General features: G+C 38.3%; 3 protein-coding genes across 3 annotated transcripts; 2 read left to right on the top strand and 1 right to left on the bottom strand.

The window, feature by feature from the left end:
• The first annotated feature begins 204 nt into the window (after window positions 1-204).
• Window positions 205-6,185, top strand: LOC131937252 (polyubiquitin-C-like). The gene is given in 4 exon segments (XM_059294533.1): window positions 205-568; window positions 2,613-5,530; window positions 5,533-5,583; window positions 5,585-6,185. Coding segments are annotated over 4 exon segments (3,423 nt in total). The 5' UTR covers window positions 205-342; the 3' UTR covers window positions 5,813-6,185.
• Window positions 6,186-7,894: 1,709 nt separating this feature from the next.
• On the top strand, window positions 7,895-15,504 carry LOC131937258 (sterol regulatory element-binding protein 1). The gene is made up of 19 exons (XM_059294545.1): window positions 7,895-8,048; window positions 9,037-9,455; window positions 9,669-9,722; window positions 9,817-10,047; window positions 10,237-10,407; window positions 10,688-10,855; window positions 10,966-11,080; window positions 11,174-11,335; window positions 11,446-11,622; window positions 11,804-11,988; window positions 12,095-12,350; window positions 12,443-12,609; window positions 12,713-12,875; window positions 13,022-13,213; window positions 13,511-13,643; window positions 13,747-13,918; window positions 14,404-14,577; window positions 14,731-14,851; window positions 14,959-15,504. Exons 1-19 carry the CDS (start codon window positions 7,940-7,942, stop codon window positions 15,207-15,209), a joined length of 3,420 nt encoding a protein of 1,139 aa, XP_059150528.1. The 5' UTR covers window positions 7,895-7,939; the 3' UTR covers window positions 15,210-15,504.
• A 1,690-nt stretch (window positions 15,505-17,194) lies between these two features.
• LOC131937625 (uncharacterized) lies at window positions 17,195-19,663 on the bottom strand. Its single transcript, XM_059295189.1, has 3 exons — window positions 19,583-19,663; window positions 18,475-18,657; window positions 17,195-17,900 (listed from the first exon to the last, which is right to left on the bottom strand). Exons 2-3 carry the CDS (start codon window positions 18,644-18,646, stop codon window positions 17,377-17,379), a joined length of 696 nt encoding a protein of 231 aa, XP_059151172.1. The 5' UTR covers window positions 18,647-18,657; window positions 19,583-19,663; the 3' UTR covers window positions 17,195-17,376.
• Between the last annotated feature and the right edge of the window lie 503 nt (window positions 19,664-20,166).

Raw genomic sequence — 20,166 nt, 5'->3', positions numbered from 1 at the left:
TTGTGAAATGCGTGAAGAAATAGTGATATAACTATTGACATATACAATAATCGTAAAGGTAAATACTTAACGCCTACTTTAACTTCTAATAAGGTATCAATATGTATTTTTAAACCTCATTTATTAATAAGTATGACGTAATAATATTTATATTCCTATTTGACCAATCATTGCTTGTTTAGGCCTACATTTCATGTGACGTATCTAGGCTCATTTATAAAAACGCATTTCACCACCTTGAACTACGTTATTGATTACAAACTTATCCTGCCAGAATTAAACTGCGAGCGACATTTTGTCCAACGTCTTCTTTATCCTAGCATATAATATTACAGCACCAATATGCAGATCTTCGTTAAAACACTGACTGGTAAAACAATCACGCTTGAAGTAGAACCATCAGACACCATTGAAAATGTCAAAGCTAAAATACAAGACAAAGAAGGAATCCCTCCTGATCAACAAAGGTTGATTTTTGCCGGAAAGCAGCTTGAAGATGGACGAACTTTATCGGACTACAATATACAGAAGGAATCAACCCTTCATCTTGTTCTCAGACTCAGAGGGGGTAAGCTTGCCCTAGTATTTAACTCTAGATAATAAATACTGCATAGGACTATAGAGATTCTAGATTCTAGGCCTAAAAACTCAACAGGCCAAATTCAGGTCTAGGGAATCTAGTTCTAGAGTCTAGAATTAAATCTACTTATTACTAGATCTACTTATTGTACTTAATCTAGAGTCTAGGACTCTAGATCTAGAAAATCTAGATAGATCTATCTAGATTATTCTCGATCTAGAATTTAGAATGTCTAGATATAGTGAAATCTAGTCATTTCTAGAATATTCTAGATTCTAGAGGAGTTTACACTTTTCGGACACACACCAAAAATTACGTAGGACCGAACACTTCGTCGGTTTTTGGCTCATAGAAACTTTAATTAGCATGTCTCACGCGAAACCACGGCGCCTGCACGTAAACTGTTCATTTATGAACACTTCCGTGTCAAGTACTTCCGTTTCCTTTCTCAAGAATTATTTTTAGAAATTTTTTAACGTTGCATGGTACGCACATTTCTATTTTTACACCAGCCCGATGAAGTGACCTAGGGTTGGACTTAGGGGCAAAACTTGAACCAATCAATGCTTAGCTAAAAGGTTACACTATAAATAGCTTCTTTATATGTATGGAACATCGTAAATGTCAAGGTTAATGGGTTTTTTTGTGCTTGAACAATAAAAAAGGGGTGTTCGCTAACTTATTTGGCCTTACATGGGAGCGGACAGCAACACAAAAATATTACTAAATAAGAATTTAGAGCATAAAAGGGGCTGGTTATTGAAGGGAAAGGGTCAAAATAAGGTCAAGAAGGCAGTGGAATGCGAAAGAGGAGGGGGAATCATGTGACCTGGCTGGCTTAGCAGCGTACTGCGCGAGCCGCAATGGCTGAATGGGATGAACTTTGGGAGTGTGGGAAAAAGGTTTTATACTATTAACATTACCTCACAAACAATCAATAACACAATATACATGCATATAATATATGTTTTTATTCATTAAATTGACTTTAAATTATTCTAAATGAACAAAAAGTGCTATGTCCGATGACGGGTAAAGGTGTCCGAACACATGTAAAACTGTATTACATGTGTTCGAACACACGTTAAGACCCCCCAGTCACTATAACAAGAATAGCTTAAGTTCTATGCGTATGAATACAAAATGACACACACATTATTAAAGTAGAATGGTTGCGGATAGATATGATACTTTTTTTTGTTTTCTATGTTAAGCGGTTACTGAATGAGACCGCATGGAATTTTTACGTTGCGTTTTTTCGCTATGTGTGTCCGAAAAGTGTAAGCTCCTCTAGGTCTAGTCCGATCTATCTAGATTCTAGAATCTAGATATCTAGACTCTAGTTCTAAATCTAGATTAGATTTGAATTAGATCTAGATCTAGAGTATCTAGAGTAGAATAATCTAGATCTAGAGACCTAGGATTCTAGAGCTAGATTCTAGATCTAGACCTTTCTACAGATAGCAGAGGCCTAATTGTTTAATTATTAAGCCTTCCTTGACAAGGCATTTTATACTTTTTAACTATACTTTTTAACTATGGCCTATTACAAAGTATTAAATTGAAATAAACATTGTAAAATCCACTTCAATTTTAACGAGCATTACTTAAAGTGTTGATTCAGTAAGGCTCATGCTTTTCTGTAGAAGTCAGTAATGTAATCACAACCAGTGGTTTGTGACTTAAAAATTAATTATAATTAATATCAATGTACAGCCTATGGACTAGAGTAGAGGGCACATTTCTAGCGCTCTGGACCTAGTGTTTTGTAGTAGATCTAGTAAATGTAATCATTTTGAGTATCATCTACAAATTTAGGTGATGAGTGATTAGACAATCATAACATAGGTTAATTTTTTCCCAAATTTTACTACTAATTTTTATCAAGACTGATAGTATGTAGAAAAACAGTTATCATTCCTCTTCTTAAGTGAAACATCATTAAAGCTTGAAATGCAACATGCACATATACTATGTAAAATATTACCTAAACATATGATGTAAAGTAATGTGTATTCCTTTTTTGTCACAGGCATGCAAATCTTTGTGAAGACCCTCACTGGCAAAACCATCACCCTTGAGGTTGAACCATCAGACACCATTGAAAATGTCAAGGCCAAAATCCAAGACAAAGAAGGCATTCCCCCAGATCAACAGCGTCTGATCTTTGCTGGCAAACAGCTTGAGGATGGTCGCACTCTGTCAGATTACAACATTCAGAAAGAATCAACCCTTCATCTGGTGCTTCGTCTGAGAGGTGGTATGCAAATCTTCGTGAAGACCCTCACTGGCAAAACCATCACCCTTGAGGTTGAACCATCAGACACCATTGAAAATGTCAAGGCCAAAATCCAAGACAAAGAAGGCATTCCCCCAGATCAACAGCGTCTGATCTTTGCTGGCAAACAGCTTGAAGATGGTCGCACTCTGTCAGATTACAACATTCAGAAAGAATCAACCCTTCATCTGGTGCTTCGTCTGAGAGGTGGTATGCAAATCTTCGTGAAGACCCTCACTGGCAAAACCATCACCCTTGAGGTTGAACCATCAGACACCATTGAAAATGTCAAGGCCAAAATCCAAGACAAAGAAGGCATTCCCCCAGATCAACAGCGTCTGATCTTTGCTGGCAAACAGCTTGAGGATGGTCGCACTCTGTCAGATTACAACATTCAGAAAGAATCAACCCTTCATCTGGTGCTTCGTCTGAGAGGTGGTATGCAAATCTTCGTGAAGACCCTCACTGGCAAAACCATCACCCTTGAGGTTGAACCATCAGACACCATTGAAAATGTCAAGGCCAAAATCCAAGACAAAGAAGGCATTCCCCCAGATCAACAGCGTCTGATCTTTGCTGGCAAACAGCTTGAGGATGGTCGCACTCTGTCAGATTACAACATTCAGAAAGAATCAACCCTTCATCTGGTGCTTCGTCTGAGAGGTGGTATGCAAATCTTCGTGAAGACCCTCACTGGCAAAACCATCACCCTTGAGGTTGAACCATCAGACACCATTGAAAATGTCAAGGCCAAAATCCAAGACAAAGAAGGCATTCCCCCAGATCAACAGCGTCTGATCTTTGCTGGCAAACAGCTTGAAGATGGTCGCACTCTGTCAGATTACAACATTCAGAAAGAATCAACCCTTCATCTGGTGCTTCGTCTGAGAGGTGGTATGCAAATCTTCGTGAAGACCCTCACTGGCAAAACCATCACCCTTGAGGTTGAACCATCAGACACCATTGAAAATGTCAAGGCCAAAATCCAAGACAAAGAAGGCATTCCCCCAGATCAACAGCGTCTGATCTTTGCTGGCAAACAGCTTGAGGATGGTCGCACTCTGTCAGATTACAACATTCAGAAAGAATCAACCCTTCATCTGGTGCTTCGTCTGAGAGGTGGTATGCAAATCTTCGTGAAGACCCTCACTGGCAAAACCATCACCCTTGAGGTTGAACCATCAGACACCATTGAAAATGTCAAGGCCAAAATCCAAGACAAAGAAGGCATTCCCCCAGATCAACAGCGTCTGATCTTTGCTGGCAAACAGCTTGAGGATGGTCGCACTCTGTCAGATTACAACATTCAGAAAGAATCAACCCTTCATCTGGTGCTTCGTCTGAGAGGTGGTATGCAAATCTTCGTGAAGACCCTCACTGGCAAAACCATCACCCTTGAGGTTGAACCATCAGACACCATTGAAAATGTCAAGGCCAAAATCCAAGACAAAGAAGGCATTCCCCCAGATCAACAGCGTCTGATCTTTGCTGGCAAACAGCTTGAAGATGGTCGCACTCTGTCAGATTACAACATTCAGAAAGAATCAACCCTTCATCTGGTGCTTCGTCTGAGAGGTGGTATGCAAATCTTCGTGAAGACCCTCACTGGCAAAACCATCACCCTTGAGGTTGAACCATCAGACACCATTGAAAATGTCAAGGCCAAAATCCAAGACAAAGAAGGCATTCCCCCAGATCAACAGCGTCTGATCTTTGCTGGCAAACAGCTTGAAGATGGTCGCACTCTGTCAGATTACAACATTCAGAAAGAATCAACCCTTCATCTGGTGCTTCGTCTGAGAGGTGGTATGCAAATCTTCGTGAAGACCCTCACTGGCAAAACCATCACCCTTGAGGTTGAACCATCAGACACCATTGAAAATGTCAAGGCCAAAATCCAAGACAAAGAAGGCATTCCCCCAGATCAACAGCGTCTGATCTTTGCTGGCAAACAGCTTGAAGATGGTCGCACTCTGTCAGATTACAACATTCAGAAAGAATCAACCCTTCATCTGGTGCTTCGTCTGAGAGGTGGTATGCAAATCTTCGTGAAGACCCTCACTGGCAAAACCATCACCCTTGAGGTTGAACCATCAGACACCATTGAAAATGTCAAGGCCAAAATCCAAGACAAAGAAGGCATTCCCCCAGATCAACAGCGTCTGATCTTTGCTGGCAAACAGCTTGAAGATGGTCGCACTCTGTCAGATTACAACATTCAGAAAGAATCAACCCTTCATCTGGTGCTTCGTCTGAGAGGTGGTATGCAAATCTTCGTGAAGACCCTCACTGGCAAAACCATCACCCTTGAGGTTGAACCATCAGACACCATTGAAAATGTCAAGGCCAAAATCCAAGACAAAGAAGGCATTCCCCCAGATCAACAGCGTCTGATCTTTGCTGGCAAACAGCTTGAAGATGGTCGCACTCTGTCAGATTACAACATTCAGAAAGAATCAACCCTTCATCTGGTGCTTCGTCTGAGAGGTGGTATGCAAATCTTCGTGAAGACCCTCACTGGCAAAACCATCACCCTTGAGGTTGAACCATCAGACACCATTGAAAATGTCAAGGCCAAAATCCAAGACAAAGAAGGCATTCCCCCAGATCAACAGCGTCTGATCTTTGCTGGCAAACAGCTTGAAGATGGTCGCACTCTGTCAGATTACAACATTCAGAAAGAATCAACCCTTCATCTGGTGCTTCGTCTGAGAGGTGGTATGCAAATCTTCGTGAAGACCCTCACTGGCAAAACCATCACCCTTGAGGTTGAACCATCAGACACCATTGAAAATGTCAAGGCCAAAATCCAAGACAAAGAAGGCATTCCCCCAGATCAACAGCGTCTGATCTTTGCTGGCAAACAGCTAGAGGATGGTCGCACTCTGTCAGATTACAACATTCAGAAAGAGTCAACCCTTCATCTGGTGCTTCGTCTGAGAGGTGGCAATTAGATCTGCCTTTGATTAAAGAACCCAAGCTCAGTTCTGTTTAATAGCAAATTCCATCTGCTTTGTATTCAAGTGGTGAAAAGGTTGGGCTGAGGTGAAACTATAGGCCCAAAAAGTTTTTACAAAACAGTAGATCTAGTTCTTATACAACTTTGTATGATTTTTATTAAACTTGTTTTTATTTTACAGTCTTAATTAAATAGAATACTAATTTAAACTTCTTACCCAGTACATTTCAATAATTCCTAGATTAATACTTTTGAGCTATAATTTCCTGCAGTTAAACTAATAAAACCTTTTAATTATAACAAAATTATGAATGGAAAATTTTTTAACTTGTAAATTCTGCATTTTGATTAAAATTCTTGCAATGGCACATTTTTGTTTGATTTGTCTGTTGTGTTGCTGTCATGGTGATAAGGACATGTATTTTTTTCACTCATAAATATGAGCGGTTGTAGTTGTAGTCTTTGTCAATTTCGCAACAACCATGAAAATATGTAACCTATGTGAAAGAAAGCTATGAAAAACCTAGCCCATAAAATGTAAAACAAATTAGAGCGTAACAAGTTGCTGATGGTGCAGATAATACTAGCTTGTGTCATTAACTCTAGCTGGATGAGGATAAGAATTGAAGCTATCCAGCTTTCTAAATGTAACCAATTTAGATGACGTTTATGCAAGATGTTTCTGTAAACTTACGTTTAAATTATTAGCAAATATTCTAAAAGTATGTTTCCACTTTCAAGAAACAAAATTAGAGTTAAAAACAAACGATATTTTTTTTTAAAAGTATCTTCTTTAATCAAACATTCAGAACTATGTAAGGAGTCGCTAATTTCCCTTACTTCTGATAGCCGCTCCTACTAAAAATTCTGCGTATGTATGAGGGCCATTCTGTCTTGATAACCACGGGCCCCTGGCTGATCTGTTTCGTTACTGACAGACACAGAACCTAGGCCTGTATGATCATGTACCATACATCAATGTATAACATTTTAGAACGGTACATGTGTTACTGCTGTGAAGAACGCGTGTCGTATGGAATGTCTTTTTGTTTTCCTCTGGAATAGATTCCCGTTAGCCAGGTATTTTGGGCGAGCTAACAAATGTGTCACCCCATGTTTTCAGTCTCTCAAATCTCGTCTGGTGCAGTATGACCATTGAATCAACAAGCTACCCTGACGCCCAATCAGTGGCGTAGCGAGGGGGGTGCGGACCGCAATTGGTGACACCATTTAGGGGGGTAACACAAAGGCAAAAAATAGCAAAATAGAGAAAAATGATAATTCATCTTAATTAATTCGAGTGTTAAATAGTCTTTTAAGACGTGGAAATCGAAAGTTTGGGGGGGGGGGGGTGCAAATCGAAAATTGAAAGTTTGTCCCCGGGAAGGGTCGCTACGCCTCTGGGGGGGGGGGGGTGACACCCGACCCATTTCCAAACAACTTGTAGTGTATTATTACCTACCAACCATAGTGTTCTAACGGAGGTCATCTGACGTCAGTCCGGGTCATAGGTCATTCTGTACACCGTGATGCAAATGTTTGGATGTAGTTGTGTGCAATATTAATCTATCTTGAGTATGAGTCATGAAATGTTTCTCAGGAATCTCAGCTACTTCAGACCGATATCTTCTCATTTAAATACCAGTCTGCGTTTTACAAGTTAAAAGTAAAAATATGAAAATGTTATGCTATTTATTTCTTGTTTCTCCAAGTATACTATAAGTGTTTAATTGTGACCTTTGCTACACAAACATTATTCCAAGGGCGGGTATTTAAAAGGCTGAAAAAAGAGGGGTAAAATTGGTTATTTCCCTTGATATTTAGATCTAAGTTTAGAACTCATTTTAGAATTTACTTTATATAATCATTTTTTAAAAATCCCAAATGCACATTCTCCTCTTCATTGTTTTTACAAAAGTAAACGTCGATTAATCTAGATGTAGGATCTAGTTCTTGACTAAATAGATGCACTTCTGATTTATTTTAAGATACATTTTATTTTTAGGGAACTACCGTGTTTTCTAATTTTGTGCCAGGCCCCGTCTAACGAATGACGAAAAATCACCCCATACAGGACTGGATCCTGATTGGATAAAGTTTATGGTGTTACTTCTTTCTAAAGATGGCCGATCAACAGCAGTGGTCGGCTGAAGCCGACGGTTTTCCAGTGCTAGAAAATGATTTCTTGTCTTCAAATCAGTTTGAAAATTTAACTTATGATGGAATCGATGGTAAGGAACATAGACTAATTAAAAACCTTTTACAATCTGCATATTTTCTTACTGTTTAGCCATCCAACTACCTAACTCGCGCGACTGTCATAGTGAGTAACTCTGTGAAGTGACTCACGCCAGTGTTGTCTCAAGACTTAAGTTGTGTGTGCTGGTCAAGACCTAGACTCTAGATCTAGATCTAGAATCTAAATCAAGAAATCTAGTCTAGATCTAAATCTATATCTTAATAGAATAGATAGGTTTATACTATAGGCTAGATCTAGTCTATTCAACTCCTGGCCTAATTTTACCTACGGATATGACTGGGAGTGAGTGGGAGGTCAAATATTTTTTCAAATAACAAATGAGAAGTAGTTTTCTTAGTGATATCCCACCTCACTCAACTGCAAACGTAGAAACTTTAGAATAAGATTTAAAATTTAGATATCTAAATTAGATCTATGATTGTCTAGATCTAGAAATCACACGCAGGGTAACCTAATCAGAGTAATTGTTGCTGTGAGTAATCAGACCTTAGGCTTAGGGCCCTAGCCTTCATCAGCAGTGTATTGCTCAGACCTTTTCTCTTGAGAGGAGGGGGAGGCGTGGAAGGCAGGACACTGGTTTCTATTATGTGGATAGTTAAATAGTAGATGCCTAAGCCTATAATTAATTTTGGGCACTAACAGACACAAACTACACCAAGCCTCTAGGTCAAATGTAAATGATGATGCAATAAGCCTGAATAAGGGATGTAGACCTAGATCTAGATCTTATAATTATAATATATTATCAGACTGACTAAACTTTGTGATTTTAGGCTTATGCTACTAGCCAAAGTAACTAATTAAGAATAAAATTGTAAGTCGTCCTATACTGTCTGGACAAAATATTATTTATTTTTAATCAGATACTTTTTGATCTTATTTGCCTAAATTTGTTCCAAGCAACCACTATTCTGTACTGCCCTTGCATTACATAACAATGTTTCATATATCATTTTAAGATCTAGATATTATCCAGTACATCAATGGAGATATACAGAATGATGCTGAACTCTTCAGCGCACAAACTTACGATCTCAACATCGACAATACGTTGGAAATGGATCCACTTGAGCATCAGCTTGGTCTTGATACCACCTTTACAGATGATACAGATCTTGAGCTTAAGATGACAGTGGTTAATCCTAAAGTGGAAATAAAGCAGGAGCCTAGTCCAGTGATTCCATATCAGTTTGAATTCCAAACTACACCAAGTGAGCTGCCAAGCTTACTAAAACAGGATGCCAAACCACCAGCCATTCAAAGGGCTGCAGTCTCTACCACAAATGTGAACTCAGGCAATGGACAGTTGTCCCAAACAGTTGCTTTGAAAGCACTGTTGGAGCTACAGAATGTTGCTCAAGGAAAAATAAAGCAAGAGGTAATTTTTATTTTAATCAAAGCTTCATATTAGCAAACTTTAGCTTTCGAAGTTATTTTTTTAACTATGTATCCTAATAGTAGAGCTTTTTTAAGTTTAAATTATTGCTAAAACAAAATAGCTGAACTTGTATTTAGTTTTAGTAATAGTTTTGTACAGTTATGTTTATTTTAATACATACAGTTTTGTCATTCCTATTATTTTTATTAACAGCAAACACAGCAGCAGTTAAGGCAGTTAATTTCCTCACAACAGTCTTTAAACCAAGTAAGATATTTGTTGTAATCAAGTTAAAGAAGTTATCTGTACTAAAAGATGTTTAAATAGATTTTGTAATATTTTTGAAATTCTACTTATTTAGAGGTCTGTTGGTGGAACTATTCAACCTAAGTTGACCAGCCAACAACAGTTAAAGCTGATTCTCCAGCAGCCTTTAATCAATACCAATACTACCACTACTACAGCTACAATTCGCCCACAACCAGCACAAGTTCAGGCAGTTGCTCCACAAGTACAGCTTATTCAACAAGTTCAGCAGCAATCAACTCCTGTACAGAATATTAATCAAATTAATTTTCAACAATTGCAGCAGGTTTGTAATGTCTGCTTGTATATCTTTGTGCCTATCAGATCTTTTTCCTCTAATATTCTGATGGTCTTTTGCTACCAATATACCAATTGTTGCCATTGATTTATTTATTGCATCTGTCTAAACAGTATTTCCATTTATTTCAATTTTGATTTACTTAAAATTCTCACTGACATCTTTTGCTTCATGCAGCTGCTCCAGCAAGTGGCTAAGGCCAATCAGCCATCTGAACTTCAAAGTACAAGCTCAAATGTCATTACACTGAGTACAACTCCCACTATTGGTACTGTCACCACTGCCCCATTTCAGACTTTGGTAACTGACGGTGGAAATACCATTGTTACAACAAGCATCCCAGTACAGGTATGATGTATACTGACATAAACTAGCTGGTACAATACATGTATGGATGGGACCAGTTCCAAATGTTTTCCCCTCTAATAATTGGTCCATTTATTGATATACACATATTGTAATGTGATGTGAGAATTTAAGGTGTATTATTTTAGTATCTCCCTTCAGCTTAACATGGATCACTATAACTTGCTAGACATATCTAAACCAACTTCTTGTGTTGTAATTCATGTCCTGTAAGAAATACTAGATATGGTGATAATAATTGAGTTTTGATTTAAAATTGTAGGTGCTTGATGGGGATAAAATGCCCATTAACAGGCTAACAAGTGCACCCAAGATGAAATGTAAAGGAGAGAAGAGGACAGCTCATAATGCTATTGAGAAACGTTATCGCCTCAGTATAAACGACAAGATTGTGGAACTGAAAGATCTAGTTGCAGGTGTTGAAGCTAAGGTTTGTAATCAATTATTAACTACCTGCATTTACCTTTACATGTATATGCTTAAAGTATGACTTTTAAAAACATTTTTATTGTATTAAACTTTTTTAAATTTGTATTGAAGTTGAACAAATCAGCAATTCTTCGAAAAGCCATTGATATGATACGACATTTACAAAGGGATAATGGCAGACTAAGGCAAGAAAATCTGAACCTTAAGATGATATTAAAGAAACAAAGTAAGTGTTTAGTTTCTGAGGTTCAACTTAAGTCATTCCATGTAATTAGAACAGATTCCCATTTCACAGTTTGAATTCTCTGTTTTCCTTCAGATCCACAAGAGTTATTGCTCCTGACTGAGAGCGCAGTACTTGATACTGACACATCTGCCATGACACCTCCTTACTCTGATAATTCATCAGGAGCTAATAGCCCTAATATTTCTGATAATGACTGTTCCAACCCTAACAGTCCAAGCAGTGATGATATGTTGAGTAAGAAGTGTATTTTTAGTAACTATTGCAGTAGCTGAACAGTCATTAATTTGTTTTAGAATCTTGATACATACCATAATACATTTTTTTTCACTGTTTTTTTTTTCCAGCTGATGATATGATTTATAGCAGTCAATCTGGCATGCTGGACAGATCTAGAATATTCCTGTGTATGTTCATGTTCAGCATACTGATATTCAATCCATTTAACTATTTCTTTAACACTGCCCAGTCTGCTCCAGACTCATCAAGATTACCCTCAAGAACAATACTATCTGATGATCCTAGTACGTTTCTTTGAATCATTTTTTAAAATAGTGTAATAGAAATTATTTTAAAAAAGGAAGGTTGATATTAAATAGAAAACAATTTTTATTACAATAATTAGCCATTTAAATTTTTTAGGAAATTTAAGCAAAAATAAATTTGCTTAAGTTCCATGCTTCTTATTTGTTTTTCTTTTTATAGTGACAGAACAAAGTTGGTATTCTCGAATTTACCCATCATTGTTCCTTTGGTTACTAAATGGTTTGCTAGTGAGTTTTGTTCTGGCTAAACTGTTGATCTTTGGGGAACCTGTTACCAAAAAGAACAGTAATGCCTCTGTTGCTTTTTGGAGACACAGAAAACAAACTGATCTCGATATGTCTCGTGTAAGTTGTTTCATTAATTATACTTTATTTGTATTTTATATCATATACACTATCTATTGGTAGCTATGTTATTGATTTTTCAATTGAAAATTGATTTGAATTTCAGGCTGACTATTCTTCTGCATACCATCAGCTTCATCAGTGTCTGTTAGCTCTTGGTCGTCCATTGCCCACATCAAATGTTGATCTCTTATCTGGTGTGTGTTGGCAGATATTACGACAATGTCTGAACAGAATTTATTTGGGCAGATGGTTAACCAGCAGGGCAGGAAGTCTGACTGGAACAAACAGCATTGATGTCAAAGAATCTGCTAGAGATGCTTCTGAAGTATACCATGTGCTCAACCAGCTCCATTTAAGTGGTAAGATTTGTTGTATTAAAGCATATACCATTTTGAACTGTTACATTTACATTTTTTCATATTTTCACTTGAACATGACATTGTGTGTTTAGGTCACATAAAAGGCAATCGTCTTTGGGGTTTGAACCTTGCCTTGAGTGCTGTAAACTTGGGAGAGACAGCCAAAGATACTATGTTCAGATTTGACCTTGCTAGAATCTATGCAACAGCCGCTCTTCAAATCAAAGCTTCTCTCCCTGAAGGTTTCCAGTTTGTTGCTGTAAGTATATTTAATCATAAAAGTTAAAAATTTTCATTGATAGGTGCATTCTGTTTCAATTTAACTATCTAAAGTTTTTTTATTATTTTAAAAACAATTTTAGAGGTACTTTTTGAGCCGTGCACGTTACATCTGCAAAAAAAGTGGTGATCAGGTGCCAGCAAATATTCAGTGGCTTTGCCACCCAGAAGGGCATCGTTTTTTTGTAGACAGTGTCAAGTTTGAAGGAACAGAAGATTCAATATTTTCATCAAGAGGAACAGAAGGTAAAAATAAGCTTAGTACATATTTAAATAAAAAGTTATTTGCTTTTTCTAAAATTGGTTGTTAGTTATTCACAAATTTCAACCTCTATGCTTTGTCAATTCCTGACTCAACTTTTATGGAAAAAAAAAATATTAAATTTTGACAGTTGATCCCCTTGCTAAAGTGACACAAGCATTCAGAGAACATCTACTTGAGCAAGCCATGTTTTCTTTGGTTTCCCCAAATGAGCCATTTAAGAAATCCAAGCAGAATGAACCTCTCTTGTATGCACAGCTACTCTCTGAATGTTCTTGCTTGAGTTCTGTTACTCAGTCAGCTGGAATAGCTAAAGTTGAAGGTTTGTTGTTTTAATGCTTTTTTGTTTATACTCCATTTAGAGTGATCCTGTATTGGTGAGTGGGGGGAGAAGGAGAAATTATGTCTAATAACACACAGAATTTTATTAGTTTTAAGTTTGTACTGTGAGTTTGCTTAGAATTAGTGTCCCATATGTAGCAATAGCTCACTTAGTGTTGGCTTAAAAAATAACAGATAGTATTATTTACAAAGTATTTATGTTTACTCTATTGTTTATCAGTACTGAGAAAAATCCTTTGCTGATTTTCAAATGATTGATTGATATTTTGCTCCTCAGAATTGGATGAAGTGGCAATGTGGTGGTCAAACATTGTATCTGTAGCTCACTACTGGTTGATTGGAGATGAGGAAAATGCTTCAAGGAACTACTCTGTTTTAGATGTTTTTCCTAAAAAATTGCATGGGGTTGAGTAAGTTGATTTTTATCCTTGAATTAATTATCATTAGTAATGTGTATTGTTTTCTTATTGTTAATAATGAGTGAAATATTAATTTGAAAATCTTTGTTCTCAGTGACCCACTTCCTAGAGCTGTATACCTGGCATACAAAGCTAAGAAAACAGTTTTTGTGCAACCAGATTCTCAACATTTTAAAGCAGCTATCAGACAGTGTGATAGGTCAGGTCGTCTCTTAAGAGAAAGTTTAAAGTTATCATACACAGCTGAAAATATAACCATTGTCAAGGTGAGGAAATACTTCACTTTTGTTTACTCTACTTTTATCTTGTTTTATATTTCTAAACTTGCTCTTAATAGCCACTTTGTCAAATAGGTCTTCAATATGTTTTGTGTGAGCCGATAGCTACAGCTGAAAATAGGGTGTTCGTGGTGCATTGTAGTTGCATTGCGTTGTCTAAATCTGCAATGCATCTGCAGTGCAATCACGAATGCATCTACTGCCATCACAGTTTTCCTGCTTCAGTGAAAGATTTGTTTTACCTGTTGTGTGATTTAAAATGAGAATTTTAGTCAACTATGGCATTTTTTAAAAAATTAAGATATTAAATTTTAAGTCTTTTTTTTTTTGTTCTTCTAAATTTATACTAAAGCTTTATCAGGGATAGTAAAAAAAATTTCTCTAAAATTTGGCAATTAATAAATTTTTGGCAAATCATTTTATGTTAGCCTTTGAAAAATAGTTTTGTATGATTTTATTATTCCATTGTTCAGTGTGTTCAACTCCTTTTGTGTGACTGGTTGCTAACTACCAGAACAGACATTTGGGAATTGACTCAGGAAGATTCCAATAGCAGGACTGCCTCGCAGACTGAATTAATTGCCTTCCAGCAAGATTTGGCCAGCTTGAGAAAGCTGTCTATCAACATGAAAGTTGCATTACCAAAGGTGAATATATAGGGCTTTACAGCGTACATCCTACACCGCATTAATTTTCTTGTAACTTTTTGGTTAGCAGCTAGTGTAGTACACGTTTTGTTGAGGATTGTGTACATTGAAATGTTGTATTCATCACTGTTAAATGCAATGGTCTGTGTGCAGGTATTTTTACATGAAGCAACATCAAGAATAATGGCTGGGGCAAGTCCTGGTCGCACACAACAGTTGCTAGACAGAAGCATAAGACAGAGAGCTAAAGTCTGCTTGTTACCAGGGGAAAAAGGTGAGTTACACCTACTCTAAAGATTTGATGTTAATTTTGTTTTTTATATGTCAATTTTGTAAAAAATTAATGAGCAAGTTTTAATTAACATTTTAAATTGAATATAGTTACAGAGGACATTGAAAGTGGGCCTGCTGAATATCCAGAAAGAGAGAGGGCCACTGCTCTCTTAATGGCCGGACGTCATTTGCCATCCTCCATGACAGGCGGAATTAGTGAGAGAATAAATTTAATCAAAGAGGCAAGTCGCTTGTACGAGTCTCTGGGTGACAAGAAATCTGTCCAGCTGTGTAGGAAAGTTCTCTTGGAAGTCAATGAGTTGAAACAAAATACAGAAGTCCCTGTTGTTGGCTGTTAGTTTATTCTCTGTCCATTTTTTAGTTGTGATGAATTTATTATATTTTTTTTTTTTTCAATATAATTTACCGTTTATACTTTGTAAAAACGTTTACGTATGGAAACCACATTAGTCTGGTATTAAAATTTACTTTTATGCTTCCAGGAATTCTTTTTTATATTGCCAGGAATTCATCTCAGAAATGTGTGTTCTTGTGGTTTCATGTACAAATTTACCTATGTATTGATAATTTATGCCCTTTATATCATATAAAATGTCCAAAAAAATTACAAGAAAATAAAAGATTTTGCACATATCTTTTTTTTGTGTGTGTGAATAATTGTTAAGTGTGTTAAAAAAATTGGATGTTGGTTATTTTACTTCTAGGTCATATTTATTAGCATCCACGTTGTTTGCTGACAGTTTTTAATGAGTTCTAAAACCACAGTGACTTGTGATTGGGACTGGAAAAATGAAATGTATGGGGGCACACGAGTATGTAATAATCATATGTATTATACATGTTGAATTTACCTTATTAGTAGGAAATGTTAAGTTAGGCTATATTTATGGAGCATTGGAAATGAAAAACTAAGTGCTATGCAGATAAACGATAGTATCATAAACAATGTTGCTTCTTTTTCAAAATCTGCTACTTCCAGTCCACTTTGTATTTTCCCCTTATATTTTGGGCTTATCTCCCTTCAACATACAGACCTTTTTGGTGAACTCACTGGTTAGATAGGATGACTAACATTTCGCTCTAGAACTAGAACTCACGTGCCTATACTTTTGTAACAGGAGAATCAACGTAGCCATAAAAATGTTGGTTTTGTTACATCCAGTACAGGGGGGGGGGGCTGACAACCTAGTGACGCAATCGAGTGGCTGTGTCGACACATAGATCCGCGTATGTATGTGACTGTCGACACATATAGATCCGCGTATGTGTGGGCGTGGCGACACTAAAGAAACACGTCACCACTGACGTTTTTTCCGTGTGTGATTGACGCGATTTGTTAATGTACACACGTCTAGTAGCGCCATAGTTATGTCAGGAATGTTGGCAATGGAACTTGTGTGTGTACGCTAGTGGACATTACTGGCCGCTAATGAACTTGTGGGTGCGCTAGTGGACATGAATGGTAATGTAGGATCAAATAAAGAATCTGTTGTAGGGTAGGATCAGATGTAAACAGTGCTTCTTCCAGACTTTTTTCTCCGGGGGGGGGGGGGGGGGAGACCCCCCACCCCACCCCCGAAAAGATGTCTGGAAGAAACTCTGGATGTAAAGAGGAGTGACACGGAAAATGTGCACTGTAAACAGAAAGTTGTGCACACAGATACATGCGCATACAAATAACCCTTCACACTAGTTTTTGTAGTGCTTTTACAAACATTTTGACGAAACTGCATGTGTTGGTGACAGTAATATCTCGAGCACTCAGCTACAGCTTGTGTAGATTTAATAAGGGCTCGCCCATAAACAAAGCATCCCTTTGTTAACGCTTTTACCTCACACACCGACACCCCTAAAATTAAGTCACTCCTTAACCTACCCCCCCCCCCCCCCCCCCATCCACTCTAAATTGCAACGTTAGATTTTTGAAACGGCTATTTCTGTCTCAAATATTACTTGAGCTGGGTCAACTTTGTTAATAACAGTGTTTAAATCTACTACAATTTACAACATGAGTTTAAATCTACTACAATTTAAATTTACAAAAAATATTTAAAAATGATAAAATAACGACAAAAATGTATTTTCCTACGTTACTATTTAAGATGCTAGAGTGTGTGGTCATACTTTTCGAACCTCTCTCTTCCCCACACATAGTTACAAAAGTCTCCCCCCCCCCCCACACACACACACTGTAGGCTACCATCAAATGGTGTTACTGTATAATTTATTATAACTGAGCCTACTGTCACGTGCTGTGGTCTCAATTTTCTATATCTATAGGCAACATTTTCTCAGAACATTGTCAGCCTGAATTTATTTAAGCATTTATTTATACTTTTCAGTTGGTAAACAAGCGAGAAGCAGCAAATAAGATTGCAATAAAGTATAAACTATCTGGTTTTGGGGAAAAAAAAATGCGAGACCAATTCCATTCTGGTCAAAGTATATCAACTAGTCAAAAGTTGTGGCATAAATTGCCGGACAAGTTGCTGGAACTCCCGGGAGTCAAAAACTGGTCTTCTGCTCATCCTGTGTGGGCGAGACCTCCACCTCAACCTCGTCTGCTGCTAGCCTGCTGGGCGTGGTTAGATCTACATCCGGGGACATCTCCAGAGATTCGTCCTCGATGTAAACCGGATTGATGTGGTCGGTGCCTATGGAATGGGAATTCGGAAAGTGGACATTGTTAGTCGTCTGCCGGACTGCCGGCTTATCGTGTTTGGCCTGATATTGGTCATAGTTGTAGCAAAACATCGCCATCACAAGCGCCACGATACCGCCTGATATGAGCCCAGTTTTTAAGTTGCCAGAATATTTGTCCCACATGTCGCCAAAATAAGGACCGTCCACGTTGATCCCCAGCTTAACGATTCTTTGAACAGATTTTTGCTCGCCCAGCATGACAAGACAAAAGTAAAAACCGAAATCTTCTTTATCGATGTTTTTCACCAGCAGAATGGAGCCATTGTTCCAGAGTTCATAGCGATCATCGTTCATGTCATCGATCGTGTTGACATCGATCAGGTGATCTGTGGAAAATACAAACGTGATTTATTATACAAGCCCGCGATACAGATGAACGATAGATTGTTATATGTAATTTTCTGTAATCTCTAAGTCCTACGGTCACCCCGGGTCAATGACCTCTATTTCTGTTTGATTCATCTTCTCTTAACGTAGAGGTAACCTCCTAGTTTTATAAGTGTAGACTACCTAGGTATCGTGATTCGATTACCCGATAAGTTTAGTTTTTTTAAAATTTTAAATCTGATGGCTAAATTTTGTCTGCTGGTTAAATGTTTAGTTTGTTGCAGGATAAAAGTGCTGGGAGATTAGAGGGGACCTTCAGGAAACCAGCACCACCCGACAGGTCCTCACATGGAACCCACGGGGGACAGAGGGAGGGGGGGGTCTGCACAGATTACCTGCAGACGGGAATAGGAGACAGATCAAGAAGATGGGCCGCAACAGGGGACAGTTTGAGAAGTTACACGATCAAGATTCGGGGTGAAGCTTTATTGGTGGCGTATGCTCTGGGTAAGGCGACATGTATGCAAGTAAGTTACTATAGGCCTATGTGTACAGACAGATGTAAGAACTCACTGCTGGGCAGCATCCATTGGTAGCGTTCAGTCACGTGATGCGACGGTCTAAAGTCGTGGCTCCGGCACGTCAGGTTGGCCGTGGAGCCGTACAGTAGCTGCTGGTACGGCGAGTGGCTGGCCGTGGGGAGGACGGAGACACCCAGCAGGACAGTCAGCAAACGGAGCATCATCCAGCTGTGGGCTGGGGAACAAGGTAAACAAAAAACTGAGACAGTCAGCAAACGGAGCATCATCCAGCTGTGGGCTGGGGAACAAGGTAAACAAAAAACTGAGACAGTCAGCAAACGGAGCATCATCCAGCTGTGGGCTGGGGAACAAGGTAAACAAAAAACTGAGACAGTCAGCAAACGGAGCATCATCTAGCCGTGGGCTGGGGAACAAGGTAAACAAAAAACTGATACAGTCAGCAAACGGAGCATCATCCAGCCGTGGGCTGGGGAACAAGGTAAACAAAAAACTGATACAGTCAGCAAACGGGGCATCATCTAGCCGTGGGCTGGGGAACAAGGTAAACAAAAAACTGATACAGTCAGCAAACGGAGCATCATCCAGCCGTGGGCTGGGGAACAAGGTAAACAAAAAACTGATACAGTCAGCAAACGGGGCATCATCCAGCCGTGGGCTGGGGAACAAGGTAAACAAAAAACTCATCATGTTGGGAAGCTGGTCCAAGTGAGACTTTGACAGGATTAATGGGATCAGTGTTTCTTTCAGGCATCTCCCCGGAGTACGCCCCGCCCCCGGAGATAAGTGTCTGAAAGAAACCTTTATTTGATTCCTTTAAGGCCACACTGAGTTAGTTTCTTGCAACTGGCTTACACGGCGATAATTAATTAATTAAAACAGCGTGCAATCAAAATTAACAAGTCAATTAAAATAGTTCTAGAAAAAAAGTGACATTATAATACTTATGATCCTTTTAATAAAGTATTTCCTCAACTGAGATTCTAATCATGCTAACACAACCACAAGAGGGACCCGTATAGTTTACACACATATTTTTTCTTCAGACTGAAGATACAACTTTCAGCGATAAGAAGCAACAACCATTACGATCACCTAAGTTGTATACTCACCCAACTACGGAAACCAAGTAGAATACTTACCCAACAACAAAATCAAAGAAGTGTTATATCATATGCACTTCAAGCAGATATCAGAATCCAAATGCGCACATGAGACCCTAACGCTAATCCGTGACCTTTCATTAATCTGAAACTTATATTCCGCAACATGAAAACATAATGGCGCGATTTGTAACGCTGGTCCTTACATTTTTATCTTGATACTATATGGTACTAGCCGTCCCGCCCTGCCTTGGCCTCTGTGAAAAACCTATCTGTAAAGGACCATGACTTGTGTGTTTAGTAATCAGCATATACCCGGCATTGCCCACCCTAACCACAACCAACCAAAACCAAAAAAAAAAAAACTCACCGCAAACATAACACAAACGAAAACACAAATGCAAAAACAAACTCAACCACAAACAAAACAAACGAAAAAGCAATCGAAAACAAACCCAAATGCAAACGCAACCACAAACCCAAACAGAAAAACACAAACATAAACGCAAAGTACTCACAGTCTAGTCCGCGGCGCCAAATCGCACCATGCTAGGGCGCCGGCGAAACCGCCCAATTGAACTAAGTAAACGACTATAGTACCCCAACTTCTTCATAGTCTTTTA

The sequence above is a fragment of the Physella acuta genome, unplaced genomic scaffold, assembly GCF_028476545.2.
Source record: "Physella acuta isolate Inbredline_101_S28 unplaced genomic scaffold, ASM2847654v3 ptg000017l, whole genome shotgun sequence".
Taxonomy (NCBI): domain Eukaryota; kingdom Metazoa; phylum Mollusca; class Gastropoda; family Physidae; genus Physella; species Physella acuta.
This window is presented reverse-complemented; position numbering and strand designations above follow the sequence as displayed.